Here is a 13,920-nt window from a genome sequence, read left to right on the forward strand (position 1 = left end):
TAAAAACTGATGGTGGGGCTTTGGGTGTCATTTGTAAAATAGGATTAAACATAGTACCAACCTTACAGGTGTGTTGGGAGGATTAAATGAGGGTTTATCTAGATGTATACCTCTGTGTAGGAAGTGCTCTGTATTAGCTATTGTTATTAATAGTGTGTGTGTGTGTGTGCAAAAAAAAGAAAATTTTTTGAAGGGTGAGGGCTCCTGAGGTTTCCCACATAGCAGGAAAATGGGAACAGTTTTTATGTCTCTAGATTATATTAGGTTGAACCATATGACGTTGTCATTTCTATAGGTCAGAAACACAGCAAGTGTTTTTAAAATCGGAACATGTCACATAAAACTCCAGATTATGTGGATTTTCTTGAAAAATCTGAAGATCTGGCTCCATAGGGTCACATTGCGCCTGGACACCCCCCACTGGAGCAGGCGGTGACTGCCCACGTTAGGTGGAGAGTGTGGTTTCCGGCCTCCTGGGTCTCCGCCACATGCTTACTCATTCATGCGCAACAGCTTGGTCCTGTAGATTTAGGATCGTCGCCCCTGATGCAGTATATGGTGCAGAGCTACGCTAATATGCTGCTGACAACACCCAGAGAAATGGGTATATTTTCTTTCGCAGGCAAAAGCATTAGGCCAGCAATGTAGATTTGTGTAAGCAAATGGAAAGCACAAATCATCCCAAACCAAACATCTTTGGCCTTGAATAATCAAAACAAACAGGGAGAGGCACTCTGGATTTCACTCATCATTTTGCTTTGACAACATGGTGGAAACACTTTCATCTTGGCCGAAATTCTTTCCCTTGACGAGTTTACATTCACGTGCAAGTCCATTCACTGAGTATCTAGTGTGTGTCCATTCCTCTTTGCTTGTACTTTTGTTTCTAATCCCCTACTAGATGTCAGTTTGTCCAGTGAGAAGAAATCCCCTAAGACAAAGAGGCTGAGATCAAAAATTAGCTGGCCAGCCAAAACTATCAGGCTCCTAAGATTAACTAGTATTTGTATTTCACCTTCTGACTTGCAAATTTTTCTCACATAATATCTTATTTAAGATACCAATGGGTCCACTGGAGTAGGTACTTATTGTTCTCATTTTCAGTGATGAACATAGGCTCAGAGCATTCAAATAACTTGCCCACAATCACACAACCAGGAAGGGTTAGGACTGAAACTGCCACAAAAGGAGATCACAGTTCCAGATTCTTCATTTTTTTAGTTAACTAGGAAGAAAAGCAGCACCATAGCACGGATGAAAATAGGCTTTGCTGTAACTAAGTTAAAGAATAATCTGAGTGTCTTAGTTGTTGTTGTTGTTGTTGTTTTTATGAGATTGGCTGACTAGCAAAGCTGATGCAAATTTAGCATTAAGGAAAATAGAGTATTTAAATCACAGACAGTAATAGCTCCCCTGTGCCCTAGGCTGTCAGACAGTATCCAGAGTAGTAGTTAGTGCAGCTCTGGAGAGTATCTGCTTCTCCCTAGGGCATCACTAATCAAACTCTACGTTCTTTCCTGCTAACCTTAGATTGGGTTCAGATTTTTTCTCACTACAGGGCTCTGTGTAGCTGTTATCCATCCCAGAAAACTGATATGGAGCTAGCACTAGATGTGAAACTCATCTGGTATCTGGTGTTCAGGTATAGATGTCATTTCAAGAGAGGCATGAATATTTTTGGTGAACCACATAGTGTCTGGGGAAATTCCTCCCTGCAAGTCCAGGGATACCCTAGAGAGAGTTAGGAAGGGAGGTGGTGATGGTCTTTAAATATTTAAGAAGCCAGAGGAAAGAGGTGGACTTCCTGCTACTGCTAAAAGCAGAACAAGGACCAGGGGAGAACCATTTAAAAAGAGCCAGATTCTGACATAAGAAAGAACTTTCTGGTGACCAGTGGTATTTTAATGGAAGAGGCTGCTTTATTAAGTATGAGCTTTTTGCTATGGCTTGCGTTGAAGCTGAAGGTAGGGTCTGTAGTGTGGACAAATTCTCAAAGTCTTTTTGGAGACCATTTTATCTCAGACTCAAGGACAAACAGGAGGACGACCAACAATTTCTGTAATATTATAAGGACACCACACATAATTTGTTTTCAAGAAATGAGAGTTTTTAAGTCTCTAAGTTATATTGGAATTATATTAAATTGCCATTTTTTGTAGGTAATAGAATGGTTGAAGGCCAGCAGTTGTATATGGCTCAACATAATTTATACAAAGCCAAGGGAATAGACTCAATTCTTTAGACCTATGTCATATGGAGAAAAGGGATGCATGAGAAACTGTGAAGACTTCACTGTGCATAGCTTTTGGGTTGTCCCGGACTGAATTGGGCTTCCCCAAAAGTCACATGTTGAAGTACCTCACCATGTGACTATTTGGAGATACCAACTTTTAAAGGGGTGATGAAGTTCAAGTGAGGCCCTGAGGATGGGCCTTAATCCAATCTGACTGGTATCCTTATAAGAAGAGGAAATTGGGACACACAGAGAGACACCAGGGATGCTCTGCACAGAGGAAAAACCACGTGAGGACACAGCGAGAAGGCAGCCATCTGCAAGTCAAGGAGAGAGGCCTCAGAAGGGATCAAACTTATGGCACCTTGGTCTTAAACTTCTAGCTTCCAGAACTGTGAGAAAATAAAGTTCTGTTATTTAAACCACCTAGTCTGTGGTATTTGGTGTACATGGGTACATGGATATGTGGAGGGGAGCAGTAGGGGTGCAGGGAAAGAGGAAGGTGGGTAAGAGACAGGTTTTCAAAGCCCCCCTATGACCATGCCAAGGAATATGGCCTTTATTGTGAAAGAAAAGAGGGGTTGCTAATGATCTGAGGAACTGATATGAACACCTGTGATAAAATGGGTTGGTAATTCAAAGAATCCCTAAACTGAGATTCTACTGATGTTAAATTAGATTTTAGAGTGGCCGGGGGTCAAAATTACTCCTAAGAAGTCTTTTCTAAAAAAATTAATGATGGAAGAAAGAAACTGAAACAATCACTTACCAGCTTAAGAGAATAAGCTGCTTTGAGGTGGCAAGGCCACCAGCTAAAGTTTTAATGACAGCTCTCAAATATCATTAGTCTCCATCTGGCAGGATGCGTTTTAAAGCAATGACATCAGCTATGGTTTTCTGTTATTGGTAGTATGAGAAGGCACTAAAAGTGTAAATATTTAATACTGGTTTGTAATTAGCTTTTCTTTTGAGCCCTTTATTTGATGTGAATCTTTAAGGAGACTCTATTCTTTTTTTTTTTTTTTTTTAATTTTATTTATTTATTTATTTATTTATTTTTGGCTGTGTTGGGTCTTCGTTTCTGTGCAAGGGCTTTCTCTAGTTGTGGCAAGCGGGGGCCACTCTTCATCACGGTGCGAGGGCCTCTCACTGTCACAGCCTCTTGTTGTGGAGCACAGGCTCCAGACGTGCAGGCTCAGTAGTCGTGGCTCACGGGCCCAGTTGCTCCGCGGCATGTGGGATCTCCCCAGACCAGGGCTCGAACCCGTGTCCCCTGCATTGGCAGGCAGAGTCTCAACCACTGTGCCCCCAGGGAAGCCCTGTAATTAGCTTTTGATTGATTAGGACTAACTTCTTCCCCTTGACTTGGAGGCAGAGACAGACAAATGCATGTTCGACTTTGAGTTTCCTTCTAGCTCTGTGGCCTTGGAAAAGTCACATTACTTTGCTCTAATCTTTCAAATAGGATTAAGTCTCCCTCTCTGCTGCCTTGCAGATGAGTGATGAGATGGGGTAAAAAGCCATTCCATGAGATTATCAGTATGTCAAACAGAATCACACTATGTTCATGGTGGGAAAAATCTCTATTTAAAACAAATGTTATAGAAAACAGCCTTGTGGTTGCCAAGGAGGAGGAGGGTGGGAGGGATGGGCTGGAAGTTTGGGATTAGCAGATGCAACGTATTATATATCAGATGGATAAACAACAAGGTCTTATTGTATAGCACAGGGAACTATACTCAATATCCTGTGATAAACCGTAATGGAAAAGAATATGAAAAAATGTATATATATATATATATATATATATATAACTGAATTGCTTTGCTCTGCAGCAGAAATTAACACAACATTGTATATCAACTTTACTTCAATTAAATAAATTTTAAAAATGTTAATTGGAAATGTCTACTGAAGGATTAGTCAAGAACAGAGCTCTGTTAGAGAATAAGGAATCCTTTCCAGGAGTCCATATGGCAGGGTGGAAAATGTATGGGTTTTAGAGATGGGAACAACTTTAAATACCTACTCCATCCCTTAGTGCTCATAGGACATTGGATAAGTAACTCACCTCTCTCATCCGAAAAATGGGGACACATAGTAAGTACATGTAAAGTACTGGCACATAGTAGGTTCTTAATAAAAAGCCTCTACTAAACTCTTGTGGCAAACTGAGCAACTTTGGAGAAGCCATTTCATCAATTATTGGGACATGCATTCCACTGACCATTATTGAATACCTATTGGGTATGCAACAAAATAACTTAGGGAAATATTTATTTGTGTGTGTTCTCCACTCCCAACTTATCCCAAGAATGTTGCCTGGCTTTTTGTGCTTCCTTGTTTCAAGGTTGTATAGGCAGAGCAGGAAGCAGAAGTTTCTTGAAAATAATCCTTTTTCCTTTCTTTTCTGAACGTCCAAGCCCAAGAGTATATGTTGGGAAAGGGGAGAATGCAGGGCCTTTGATGGGAGATTTCCCCAGACCTGGAGGGACTGGGGCTCAGGGATTGTGGATCTGTGAGAAGTGGAAACGCTCACTCTGTGTGACCAGACCTCGGAGGGGAGGGCTGCCTAGGATTGCTCAGACCCCAGGTTCCTGGCTAGACAGTGACTGCCAGTTCCCAAGCAGGGCTGGAAAGCAGAATCCTCAGACATCAAAGGGGCAGGCAATTTATAAAAGTGGGCATAGCTGACATGAAGGAAGACCTCGCCGGTATCGGTGTCTGTGGGAGTAGGAGCCTGATCATTTCTGAAAGTAAAGTTCCTGCTGCCATTAACTCTTAGAATCAAATTTAAGTTGTATTAAATAAAATGGAAAAATATGAAATTTCTTGCAGACCTGTGTTTGTAGATTGATTCAGACCTACTATAATTGTAAGGCACTGGAAAATCTAAAGATGAATTCATTCGTACTCTCTGAAACTCACCCTGTGTGGGAACTGGTGGAAGTCATATGAGCCCTGCATGAATAATTGTCATTCAAAGCACCACAAGATCCTGATGTGGTATCGCACTGCAGGAAGAGTTTTCAGTCACAAGAGGTAGACAGCTGGATTTTGCAAAAGGCAGACAGCCAAGAGGATGGATAAAAATTTCCCCTGAAGGGATATATTAAAATACACTATCCCCCAATCACTGCGTGCCGCTACCACTATTATGTAATTGCCATAGCTGTAAACTGATAAAAATTTTGCAGACTCTGAAGTTCTTTGGGAAATATGCCTGTTTGATGTGAAGTCTGGAAACTGGTGATGGAATAGGGAACTGCATGGTTATTGATTTCCATAAAAGTGCTTAGAGTTTTATCTCCATGGAGATTGAAAGCTGAGAAGGCTTTCAGAGGTCAACCAGCTCCTCTTGGACCTTCCATTCCCACCCCCTGTCATCTTAAGGGTTAAATCTGGATTTAGTGAGGCCTCAAGGTTGTTGTTTTGAAAGACCACTATGACAGTCAAGGCTTTGGTGTAGCACGTTTAGGAGACTGGGTCCAATGAGTATCTTCATCCCTTAGCTGCTGTGGCACCAACTACTGCCGTCTCCCACCTGGACAAACATCGCTTCCTAACTGGAGGTTTAGTCTCTGCCCCTGCTGTACAGACCGATTACTCATCTTAAATTATTATTCTAATAAACTACCAGGGAGTTACGTTCTCGTTACTTTCTTGTTTACAAAGTTTTAATGATTCCTCCATTAAAAAAAATCCAAACTTTGTGGTTTGGCATTCAAGGCTTTCTAGGATCTAGTTCCAACCACGTCTTTTTTTTTTTTTTTAACCAAGTCTTTTTAAAATTTTTCCAGAAAATAACATAACTTTTTATTCATTATACATTTCTATAACAATATAACACTATTTTCTAACATTTTCTAGCTTAATGCATTTTCCTACATTTTCTTTTTTAGAATTTTCTTAATTTTTTTTTCTATTTTTAAATTAAGATATGATTGACATATAACATTATATTAGCTTCAGGTGTACAACATAATGATTCAGTAATTGTATATATTGTGAAATAATCACCACAATAAGTCTAGTTAACATCCATCACCAAACGTACTTATAAATTTTTGTTCTTGTGGTGAAAACTTTTAAGATCCAACCAAATCTTTTGAGCTCATTTCCCTCTTTTTCTATGCACACCCTTTGTTCTACCAGGGCGGCTTTCCTGCTACTCCCCACATTGGTCTCTTTCATACTTTTGTTGAGATTCTTTTCACTGCCTGAAATTCCCCTCCCATTAATCCTCATCCACTCTTCAAGGCCAAGTGACACATTATCTCCTCTGAAGAGTCTTTCCTGGGTAAGGGATACAGAGCATCACATGGACTTGAGTTTGAGACCATACTCTGCCCCTTACTTCCTGGAAGACTTCTGGCAGGTTACTGCTTTTCTCTAGGGCTCAGTTTGTTCATCTGTGAAATGGGCAAGTCAACACCCACCTTGTAACCTTATAAAGTACATATGGGTTATCATATTGTAAAGTGCTTAGCACAATTCCTTACACTTGGTATATGTCAAAGAATGTTACCTCTTACTCTGATTATTCCAGGGACCCAAGGTCTCCTTTTCTCTGAATTCCCATTCACTTTGAACCCCTCTTATAGCCTTCCTTGTAAACCTAATTTTGCATTTTAGACATAAGAGCACACATTTTATTTTCTCCACCCAATTGATGACTCCTTGAAGGTGGGATCATGTTTTATCCTAGCTTGTGCCCTTGCTTTGCCCTCTATACACAGGCCCTCAAACCATAGGCAGAGGTTGGCCTCTTGGGTGTGAAAGCCAAGACGGACAAGAATTTGCTTTGCTGTTACTTTTCTCTTCCTTCTAAAAATTGACAATAGTTTTAAGAAAAAAGTCAATTTCCTTTGACAGGAGAATCCCAGTTTGGGGGCTTTTGTTTCATAGAAATATGGAAGACAATTCGTGAAGTGACTGGTGGAGATTGATAAATTTCAATTAAATCTCGGGAAACGTCATTGGCTTGAAGGCCACATAGCCTCAACTCATTAGGCCAACCCAATCATTTTCCAGCATGCATTCCGAGTTGCATGGTTTGTGTGATACTCTTCGGAGAAAAGAAGTGGTTTCATATTCTAACAAGTTGGAAAACATTAGAGTCTAATGACCCACTCATGGAGAGACAGAGGACATGTTAAGGAACTAAAACATGTGAGAATTCCTGCAGTAAAGAAACCAGTATCTAATAGCTAGTAAGAATAACTAAAATTCGTGGAGCTCTTACATGCCAGACACGTTGATAGTAGGCCCTTTTCATGAATTCTCTAATTAAATCCTCAAAATGCCCCCATAAGAATGTATATAATGATCCTCACTTAACAGATGAAGAAACTGATGATTGAATGGGTCCAAGTTCACATGGCAGTTAAGGGGTGGAGCAGGGATCTGAAGTCAGATGTTTGTGACCCGAGAGCCTGAGTTTTGGTCCTCTGTGGTGTATAGTTTTTCACTTTCCCAAATTTGCCTGTCCAGGAAATACTTTTGGTTATTCTCTTATTAATAACCCATGAAACTGGTATTCCTTGAAATGCACTTGGGGAAATAGCACCTCAACACCCACAGGGAAGCAGCCATGACCTTTACATCTCTGTGCCTTTGTCCCCTGGCTTCTGCCTGGATGCTCTTGACCCCTTTGTCTCTCCCATGATATTTTACTCCTCCTCCAAGGTCTAGTTCAAATGCAACTAGAAGCTCTCTTTGATTTCAGCAGGCTGATTTGCAAAGCTCCTCTTTGTGTTTGCCATGAACTTTCCAGGCTGTTACCATTTGGTCTCTCTGTCAAGGGTCAAGTTCAAAGAGCCTTGGTTTATTGAATTACAATGGTGTCTTTTTCCCAGGTGCCCTAGGGGTTGATTCTGGAGTCGGGGGCTTCTCAGATCCTGATCTACAGACTTGTGGTGTGAGGCTGTAGTTGGCAACCTGGGCTAAATTTGGTCCAAACTCTTTATAGGTTCAGACAGCGTGGCTCCTGCACTCCCTGGCAGCTCATTAGTTAATACTCTCCTCCCTTGTCCCTCGCAGATGTTGCCTCTCTCTCAGCCTCTCTGAGGTGAGGAGGCACGATTAGGTCACAATGGGCTGATCCTCAGTGTCCTTTTCGGGACAACCCTGACCTGTCCTTTCCAGGGCTCTATCCATGTTTCATCACAAAGCCCCCCAGTGGCTGTGCCTCAGATGAGTCAGCTGGCTTGGGGCTTCATTAGAAACTCTAATTGCCTTTTTTTTAAATTATTTTTTTAACATCTTTATTGGAGTATAATTGCTTTACAATGATGTGTTAGTTTTTGCTTCATAACAAAGTGAATCAGTTATACATACACATATGTCCCCATGTCTCTTCCCTCTTGCATCTCCCTCCCTCCTTTTTTGTTTTTGTCCTCTTTGGGGCCTCCTCGGGCCCAGAGGCGGGGCCTGGAGGGTCTGGCTTCCAGAAATGCCGCCAGCTGCCATGGGAGCCCAAGATGGGAAGTGCGCACTCCATCCCTGGCAGGCACCTCACGCCACACTGCGCATTTCGTGGCCGCACCCATCCCCAGGGTACACTCAGGCGCCACGCAACCCCTGGCCATCCCAGCTCTCCGGCTGCCTGCGATGAGGTCACGGGGTGGGGTCCTGGAGACCCCCCTCCAAATAGGGTGGGGGCTTCCCCAACTGGCCTGGGAATGGCCAAGAGGACGGGAAGGAGGAGATGCTAATCATCTTGTCTGTCCAACCCACCGTTCCCTTTCTTGAGGTTGCATGGCTGGCTTGGACCGAACAGGAGGGAGAGAGGGAGAGCAGAAGGGTCTGGGAAGGAGCAAGACAGCGAAGCCGCAGGCGGGGTCCCTCACTTCCTCCATTCACAAGTGCGGATGGAGAAAGGAAGTAATGCTTTCTCCCTGCGACCTTGACATGAGTTGATGGAACTGCCTTCTCGGTTTTCTACAATCACATCCTTCCCTCTGATCTGAATTTCTCTCCTTTCCCTGAGATCACAGAAGGCAGGGGAAGTCGCTGTAATCCACTTTATGTCATCAGAATTTGACACACAAGGAAAAACAGTCCAGAAACAGATCAACAGCTGGTACAGCAAAGCAGGTAGAGCCCTTTGCACCCCAAGAGCCACGTCTTTGGGGCAGCATCTCACTTTCTCACCCAGGCCTAACTGGCTTGTTGCTAGAGTTTTTGCAGCAGTGGGTTTCACAGACTGAGGTCGCCTAGATGTCCCAAACCACTCAAGCTCCAGCAAACCTACAGGGCTTTCTGAGTACATGTGTGTGCATGAAGAATGAATGTGAGCTCTGCTAAAATCGCACCCTGCTGGGGGGATTCGCAGATCCCTGTGGATATCTAGTTTTTTGCACCTGGAATTCTGCTTCAGAAAGACTGCAACACTGATAACAGAGACTTTCTCAAGGAAATAATAATAACACAGCAGACATTTACTTGCCCCTCCACCTAAAACCACAGGATGCTTCTCCTATGACCCATGCACAGAAAAACCAGGACTGTCTTAGGCTCTCTGCTCCCTACCTGTTTCTGAGGCACAATCAAGAAGACACAGCCACCCTATTCAGATGAGAGCATTGCCAGTCAATGAAAACTTCACAGATTTTGAGTTGAACTTTTTCACTCTGCCCGGGACACAACATCTATAACGGTCTTCTCATGTCACTCCAAAGGAAAAGTCAAACGATTTAATTAACTTTTAAAAAACATAGGCTGCAAAACAAGTTTATAAGAAGTCAGAGTAAGCACACTTCAGAGACCTTCTGGAAGGATGTTAAAATCTTCCATGGGAAAGATTTCTGAGTTAATAGAAAGATCATAGCTCCGGAAGTTGAGTTGCATATAATAGGATAAGAAAACATAGGTAATCTGACCTTTGCAATAAATGAGCCCACCACCACACTGGCAAATGCTAGGTGCATCAGATTGGAGATTTTGAAGATCTGCACACACTTTCTGAGAGAAATGGCATTTTTCATACAGTCAAAAATAGTTCACAGCTGTTCCTGCGACAAGCGGAATGAAAGTAGGAGGAAACACTACAGCTGAGGTTTTCCGACCTCTGACTTATCATTTGTTGACATACTTTCTACAAGTTCCCCATTTCTCTACAAGTAGCTGTCTTAAGTCTTTCCAGTAAATATTGTTGACAAAGGCCAAGTAGAAGGGGAAAAAAAAGAGAAAAACTGCAGTGAAAATAGAAGCTTACCTTTTCTAGGCATTGCTGACATCAAACCTTCCCCCAAATCATGAGGCTTTCTTGTTTTGGTTGTCCCATGAGTTTAGAAACCATTAAAAAAGTTTACAGCAAAAATATGTGTTTATCATTCAAAGCGGCTTCAAAACAACACAAAAAAAAACTTGGTGAAAAATAAAGTGCTCGTCTGCGCGTGAGAATGCTTTTGAAGCTTGGAGTTCATGCTGCTGTGCAAAGTTTTGCAACTGTCTTTCTCAGTTTAAAAAACCTCCCTCCCCTCCCAGGCACTTGCCAACTTCTATAATTTAAAGCAACTGTGATCCTTCCCATAATACTCACATTTCAAAGAGCTTACTATATACTCTTGTTAGGAATCAGTGGGAGTAGGTGACGTCCTTCTGCAAACCTCAGGCTAAGGCAAATGAAAAGCAAGGGTTTCAGATATCTAAACAGTTCTGTTTCTCTCTTTTATGCATTGCTCTTCTCACCGTGTTCCTTCAAGTGGCTTTTGTCTTTTAAAGTGATGCCTTAAGACCAAGTGGTATCACTTCACTGGAAGCAAAAAGCACATAGGAAAGTTTAGGTCCCTACTTATGGAGCAATAATGCTAGTGAAATTGTGTTTAAACATCACTTTTGCTGACACAATTATTTCCATACAATTTCTCCCTAATGTATCTGTTTGAAAATTTAAATTAGTGTACATTATGTTTTACTAAGAGGGGAAAATGTCTAAAATGATGTTATTTGCATTGGTCTTATTTTAACCTTCATTCTGTATGCAAATCATAACTCGGGGAAGGAAATTTGCTTTGCAGTCTTTCTGTGTAGCTGAAGAAATCTTCTGACATTAAGTCTGTGACCAGTGTTAGCAATTTTTACGATTTCCACCACCCTTACCAAACTGCCATTAATCTCTCTCTCTCACACACACACACACACATTTGTGAATTGACATTTCAGCAAACGTAAAGTGTGGTCAACTGAAAATGGTGATTTAAAAAATATTTATAGTCTATCTTAAAGCATGTCTTGCTCAGCACCTGATAAATGGTAAGTGCTTAATAAATATTTACTGAATGAATAAAGTATCATGTAGACTCAGATCAACCAACAGTTTTGACAATTTTGGTTTGCATATATGTTCCCATAAGGAAGGTTAATATGTCAAAGCTTTTACAGAGAGTAAGCATATGACAATGTGTACCTCTGCCAGATTTAATGAATGGTTATGGTATAATAAAATTCCCTAAATGAATACAGAAAACGTTCATTAAACAAATAAACCACTCAGTGGAGAATCGAAATGTTGACACAGGCACAATCCATTAAGTAAGCTCACTGTGTAAACTGACATAAATAAATTTTGAGACAAAGACCTCGTTCATTGTTTCAAAAACTACAGATTGTTTTCCAGTGTGTTTTTGAGTCATCTTAAGTAACTATTATTATGCTATGGATAGAGGGTAATACCTCTGAAATAGTGTAAAGAGAGAAAGGATCGGAAACTACAGGGAAACGGTCAGGTTTCAGATTTCCTTTGCTATAAAAGCAGAGAACAAGGTGGAGCATATTTTTTGCTCTGGCTTCTACTGAGGAGACGTCCAGAGGCACAAGCACAGGTGGTGTCATAGACCTGGATCAACCATTCCAGATATATCTGGATCAATCTGTTCCAGATTCCAGTAACACATCTCTGATGTGTTACTTAATTTCTTTAAGTGTTGGTTTCCTTAATTGTGAAAGATTAAATACAAATATGTTCAAACAACTGATTTGCATGTATACACCTAATACTGCATTTTTCAATAATATTAATAAGCACCTCACTACGTATAAGGTACTTAGCAAGACCTATTTATGAGTCACCTTGATGTAACACAGCGCCTAGCGTTATTTCCCCTGACCAGTACCAAAATTGGTAATGGACATGGGCTGCTGCTCTAACAAAATCCTAAACTTGGTGGCATTGGCCTAATAGTCACGAGGTGGGTGGCAAGGAAACTGATACCAAATGCTGGAAAGGTGAGATGCTATGTTTTGCAGCGACAAAACATTTGGTTAAACTGACACCTACCACAACTTGGAAGGTTCTGTGTGCCAAGTAACCTTGTAGATCTAGAAGGGGAAAATGCGGGGAAAATCGTTAGTTGTGTGTGGTGGCCACTATTGACTGCATTGGCAAGTGTTTCAAGAATGAGCTGAGCCCCAGAAAGAAATAGATAAATTACAAAGAGAAATAAAAGGGAATAGAGACAGTACATAAATTTGATGGCTTGCAAGACACTGCCAATTTTTTTGAGGGACTTATATTGTTAAAATAACCGTAAGCCTATCTGAAAAATGTCATGAAAGACTGAAAACCACTTCTTCCACTAGCAGGAGGTGGACTGTTGGCTGCGTGGAGGGCCAGCTCTACAACACACACCTCAGAGGTGGACAAGGGGACCCTCTCGGAAGGCACAACTTCTGGCCATAGGGAAAAACAGACAAGGAGTTCCCCAAGAGAGCAGATCTGGTGCCTTATGAAGAATCTTCTCTACCCACAAGTCAGAGGGTGGGTGTGTCAGCCTGGCCATATGCAGTATCAATGACTGCTGTGTGTCTCCCATTTTTTCCTTTTCGGGACAGGAATTTTTATTATAGTTATCCTATTGCTATTTTGACATTTGTACTTTGTGTGTATTTGTGTTTGTGTGTGTGTGAGAGAGAGAGCACACTTGTTATTCTGGTTTATCGATCACTTTCTTTTTGGTTCATAGGACACTGGATCAAGAGATGCCACATCCAGACTTAGACAAGAACAGGAACTTCACAGAACCAGGAGTCCTGGACTTTGAGCTGGATGCAATGACCAGATGGGAGTTCCTTTGGGGAGGGGTAAGTGTGCTCTGTGTTTGAAAAGAGGGAAGGAAATCTCGATATATTTGGTGAACAGAGAGTAAACTATAGAGGATACTTTAAGTGTTTACTGGTGTCTACATTTTCCTCACCATTTCCCAGCCTCTCTTGTAGTTTGGTTGACCATGTGACTGATTTCTGGGCGATGGGATTTGAGCAGAAGTAATGTAGGTTAATTGTGGGCTGAGGTAGGTAGAAACTGGTATACCTACGCCACATTCTTTCTTTCTCCCTGTCTACAGGGCAAGAAGCAAAAGACTCAGAGGTGCTGAAGCCCTGTAATAGAAGGAACCCCACGCCTCAAGGCATCCTTTAGAGGCCTGCTACCCAGGAAAGCTGTGTGACCTGCATCAGACATTATTCAGTAATATGCAAACCTAGATTGAGTTCCCCCACTGAGTTTGGGGGTTTATTTGTCAGAGTTAGCTAGCATCAGTTACTCTAACACAGATAGCTATCTTGAAAGATTCTTGGAAGATCGATTGAGATAATAGAGGTAAAGAATGCAGAACAGGGCCTGACACAATAATAAGTGCTCAACAAATGATAGTTATTTTCATATTAACCATAATTTCTCACTT

At 41.6% G+C, this 13,920-nt stretch overlaps 1 protein-coding gene across 2 annotated transcripts in view; it reads right to left on the minus strand.

Annotated features, from left to right (window-relative positions):
- C1QTNF7 (C1q and TNF related 7) overlaps nucleotides 1–10,827 on the minus strand; it is a 129,337-nt gene extending 118,510 nt beyond the window's left edge. The window contains exon 1 of one of the 2 annotated variants that reach the window (XM_059923320.1): nucleotides 10,779–10,827. Coding sequence is in view for 1 of the 2 variants with exons in the window: in XM_059923317.1 (XP_059779300.1) it covers nucleotides 10,452–10,473 (22 nt within the window). In the remaining variant the exon portion in view is untranslated. Of the gene's footprint in view, nucleotides 1–10,451; nucleotides 10,645–10,778 lie in introns of those variants that run through there. The other variant, XM_059923317.1, reaches the window with a different exon arrangement.
- Between the last annotated feature and the right edge of the window lie 3,093 nt (nucleotides 10,828–13,920).

This window comes from Balaenoptera ricei, chromosome 5 (genome assembly GCF_028023285.1).
Source record: "Balaenoptera ricei isolate mBalRic1 chromosome 5, mBalRic1.hap2, whole genome shotgun sequence".
Classification (NCBI taxonomy): Eukaryota; Metazoa; Chordata; class Mammalia; order Artiodactyla; family Balaenopteridae; genus Balaenoptera; species Balaenoptera ricei.